Genomic DNA, 4,776 nt, shown 5'->3' on the forward strand with positions numbered 1-4,776 from the left:
CCTGGACGAAAACCTTTTCCAGAGTGCTCTGGACCTCAGACTGGGCTGAAGGTTTACCTTCCAACAAGACAATGACCCTAAGCACGCCGCTAAAATAACGAAGGAGTGGCTTCACAACAACTCCGTGGCTGTTCTTGAATGGCCCAGCCAGAGCCCTGACTTAAGCCCAATTGAGCATCTCTGGAGAGACCTGAAAATGGCTGTCCACCAACGTTTACCATCCAACCTGACAGAACTGGAGAGGATCTGCAAGGAGGAATGGCAGAGGATACCCAAATCCAGATGTGAAAAACTTGTTGCATCTTTCCCAAAACGACTCATGGCTGTATTAGATCAAAAGGGTGCTTCTACTAAATACTGAGCAAAGGGTCTGAATACTTATGACCATGTGATATTTCAGTTTTTTTTTTTTAATAAATTTGCAAAAATTTCTACATTTCTGTTTTTTTCTGTCAAGATGGGGTGCTGAGTGTACATTACTGAGAAATAAAATGAACTTTTTTGATTTTTGGAAAATGGCTGCAATGAAACAAAGAGTGAAAAATTTAAAGGGGTCTGAATACTTTCCGTACCCACTGTATGAATGAGCCGCAGCTTGGTACATCAGTTTCTTAGTTTTTAGAGAACTGTCATCTTGACTGGACAGGAGTCATAGGGCTTTAATGCCAAATCACAATAGTTCCTGAATCAAGTGCTGTGAGTGCCTACACATAACCATAAAAAGTTAAATTTTTAGGAGACAGTGTTAATGAAAAGGTAGGAGCTTGGCTGCAGCTCAATATAAAGACCATGAACATCACAAGAAGAGAGAACAGAGGATGATATTTCTCTTTTTTATGATATTTCTGGAAGGGTTGCCAATGAAATAGGGCAGAAAATATAAGAGTAGATCATATAAAAGGGAAGAAGAAAGGAAAGTTTGTTTTGATTACATAAGATACGTGTTCAGTGATAAGGGAGCTTGTTATTAGTAAAAACACAGTCAGCGTGCTGGAAACAACATTTATGTAAGGGTGGATGAGCTGAAATTCTGTGGAAAGTGAGAATTCAAAAAAGTGTGTCAAAGAGAGAGGAAGTGGGTGTAGTGACCCAAAGATGCTCACATCCTTTTACACCAACAACTTGTCAACAAACAAGTGTCTGTGTGAAAGTTTGCCCACCATGAGGCACACTGATGAGACTGACTCGGTTGATATTTGTTTTTCTTGGTGTTAGATGGGTGTTGATGCATACTGGGTGGATACAGGAAAGCGGTGGTCAGGTTCCTAGCACTGTTGTACTGGTCACATCTGGGACTCTGGGACCCTGGGACTCTGACATCAGCCCTCAGACAGAATGGTGTCACTGCTGGTAATACGTCCAAGCTTATCTAAGACAAAAGGAGAATCACTTCTTGACGTAATTTCAGATTAAAAGCAATCATCAACAGCCAAATCATTTTGGTTTTATGTGTTGTGGTTTTGAGATTCAGTCACTCTGTCGACACAGGAAGTTGCGGTCGTGATAATTTCATTGGAACTACTTGCTACCAAAATAAAGTAACCTTGACAATTATATGAAAACCAAAGCTATCTGCACAGTTTGTTATATGCAAGACCGGATAATCAACCAGGCAAAGCGAGCAACTCAACTGAGCTGGATTCACTGGCAACTGCAATAGTTTAGTGATATTAAATTAAACTTTTAACCCCTACAGCTCTGGCTGTGGCTCCAGGTTTTCCCTGCATTTTCCACTGTCTCCACCTAAGTACATGAGACATGACTTAACGTGACATACTTAAGGCAAGCCTCTCACTGGACTGGTACTTTCCAACCAATGTTGGTGTGAGTGGATCTTGACTATGCTCTGTGGACCGCAGGAATAAGCATTGCTAGGGCACAATATTCACTCGTGTACTTTTTAGTTGAAATCTATTGCCTGTTTTATTTTGCCCGTCAACTGTGCATCACCTTACGGCCGTCTTTTATATATTGATTGATTTGATTGCATAAATATATTGTTTTTTATTTTGTGGCTAAGGAGGCTCTTCAATTAAAATAACATCCTCTTATTATATATTTGTCTCCACTGTCCAATGTCTTTCATTTGTTGTGTGGTGGCACTTTAAAGATGAATTCAGAAAGAGGGAGTTAATTGCAATATTTAGTCCCATATTTGCAAATGGACCTCTGAGCTTGCCAGGTTAAGAGAAAATAAAGTTCAGATACGTACATAATCTCTGTCTCTCTAGTATTTTCCCAAATACTCCACAGGGATTCTCCAAATTGCAATAATCCATGTGGGAACCATCACCCTATTGATACACAGGTCTGAAACTTAACTCATAAGCACGCATCCAATCCTCATGGGACATAAGAATTTTCAGGAGCATGCTTGTTATGACTCCTCTGCGATGAATCCTGCCCTGTGACAGGTGGTTGACCAATTTAAACATTTCTTGTATTGTAGTCATACATATTTATATTATTTCTTCACCATAGAGACACTTACTGGTTTGTCAACGGTGAAGGAGCTCCACAGAGGCATCAGGGCTTTGTGGCTGTAGCCGATAATGAATCCCTCCTGGTATAGGATGCAGTAAGTCTGGCCAGGCTGCAGCATCTGGGGACGACCAAACAGCATGTGTTTTTTCTCTGCAGCGGACTCTGAAAGAAGAAAAAATACAGTTCATTCTCATGAACCAGTTTCATGATCCATGTAGTGCAGAGATTTTGACCTTTGGCAATGCTGGAAATCAGCAGGGAGTTGCATGCAAATTCAATTCTGTAATGTGGAGAAATTTATGAAAGAGCACACTAATGAGACAGATTCCTCAAAGTGTTTGAAGATTACATGCAAAAAGTGAGACGAGTACTGATCTGGAATCCCAAATCTAGAAAATAAAATATTACATTTATAATTACAGATTTCAAAGACATTTAAAGTAATATCAGGCCTGTCAATCAAAATGGAACCTACTCACTTTCCTCTGCTGTCAGATTTAGACGACTGTTGATAGCATTTCCACTCTAAAGAGAAAGACAAACAAAACAAATATCAATATATCTGTATATATCCTATGCTTGTTTTTTCCTTTCTCTTTGTTTTTTTGGAAAATTATTAATATGGTACTCCAACACCAATTTATTTTTCTGTCTTTAGAAAAATTTGGTTTGGGGGATTTTTTCTGCAAAGCAATTAAACCCTTGGCAACAGTTCTTTCAAACTTCCCCTAGATTTAATCTGAAACGGGGCATTCCTCAGGGATGCCCGATTTCCCCTTATCTGTTCTTACTCTGCACACAAACTCTCACAACTCACGTTGGTAACAGTGCTATACAAGGAATTTCTATTGCGGGCAGGGATATCATCATCAGTCAGTTTGCGGACGATATCACAATCTTTTTAAAAAATGCAAGCCAGATACCTGTCACCATTCAAGTAATTAACCAGTTTTCAGAGGCCTCTGGTCTATGCCTGAATATTAATAAATGTGAACTGTTGCCTTTAAAAGATTGTAATATACAAAAATTTGCAATGTTACAATCAAAGAAGAAGGTATTATTATCTCTAAAGATCAGAAAGTGAGATGTCCATTAAATTTCTCTCCAATCATTAAAAATACTCACAACAAACTGAACCAGTGGTTGCAGAGGGTCTTATCTCTAAAAGGCAGAGTGTTACTTACTAAGGCTGAAGGGATATCCTGGCTTACACACGCAGCTCTCTCTTTAAACCTGAACAGCAAAACTTGTAAAGATATTGACAGAATACTTTTTGACTTTGTCTGGAAAAACCGTACACATTAACTACAATGTGGACAAACTCCCTGTAAAACTTTCTACTTTTCACAAGCAGGTCCTTTTAGCATGGTCTCTAATTAATAAGCATGATTTCTCACGTCACAGGTATCTAATTTGGAATAATAGAGATATATTATATAAGAACAAGTCACTCTTTTTTGAGAGTTGGGTACAGAATCAGATTCTGCTGGTGGACCAGCTATTTAATGAAGAGGGGCGACTTTTTTCTTATTGAGAGTATGTATGTATGTTACAAGAAAGACACAAAGAGAGCAGCACAGTAGTTGTATATTTTTAAATATGGCCACTTCTTTTAACTTCAAACAACACGTCAAAGGGCAAACACATAACCGTGGTCATACACTGGACTTGGTTTTTATCCTGGGTGTCAGCATTTCCTCTGTGGAATTAGTGGACATGACCATATCTGACCACAGATGTATTGTTTTTAGCTGCGATTCGCCTGTTACTCATGCCGCCTCACAAGCTCCGTGTGTTCTCGCATCTTTAATGAACAAAGTGTTTCAAAGTTTTGCGCATTCTTTCAGAGCCAAAGCCAACACCTGTCTGATTCCAACACCAACAATCTGGTCGATCACTTCAATCATATCTGCTTGTCGTCACTAAATATTACTGCTCCTCTAAAGGTTAGGCCTACGTCTAAAGCTAGTAAGCAACCCTGGATAAATGACAGCATTCGCAGCCTCAAAAGGGAATGCAGGAAAGCAGAGCGCAGATGGAAAAAATCCAGTCTCCAAGTCCATTACCTCAGTCTGAAGGATTTATTAATTAACTACAATAACATGGTTAAGGCTGCGAGAACACACTATTTTTCTGAACTCATTACTACACATAAACACAATCCCAGGTTTCTGTTTAAGACTGTGAATCAGCTGGTAAACCCAACCCCTCCTTGTGCCTCAGCTGGAAGTAATGATGACTGTGAATTGTTTTTATCTTATTTTACCAATAAGGTGGTGTCAATCAGAGCCT

General features: G+C 39.3%; 1 protein-coding gene across 1 annotated transcript in view; it reads right to left on the bottom strand.

The window, feature by feature from the left end:
* Window positions 1–4,776, bottom strand: part of LOC123976225 (venom phosphodiesterase 1) — a 47,409-nt gene that overhangs the window by 7,069 nt on the left and 35,564 nt on the right. Inside the window, exons 18-20 of the mRNA XM_046058189.1 lie at window positions 2,964–3,009; window positions 2,492–2,646; window positions 1,234–1,369 (exon numbers count right to left, since the gene is read on the bottom strand). Coding sequence (XP_045914145.1) covers window positions 1,234–1,369; window positions 2,492–2,646; window positions 2,964–3,009 — 337 coding nt within the window. The remainder of the gene's footprint in view (window positions 1–1,233; window positions 1,370–2,491; window positions 2,647–2,963; window positions 3,010–4,776) is intronic.

The sequence above is a fragment of the Micropterus dolomieu genome, linkage group LG09, assembly GCF_021292245.1.
Source record: "Micropterus dolomieu isolate WLL.071019.BEF.003 ecotype Adirondacks linkage group LG09, ASM2129224v1, whole genome shotgun sequence".
Lineage (NCBI taxonomy): Eukaryota > Metazoa > Chordata > Actinopteri > Centrarchiformes > Centrarchidae > Micropterus > Micropterus dolomieu.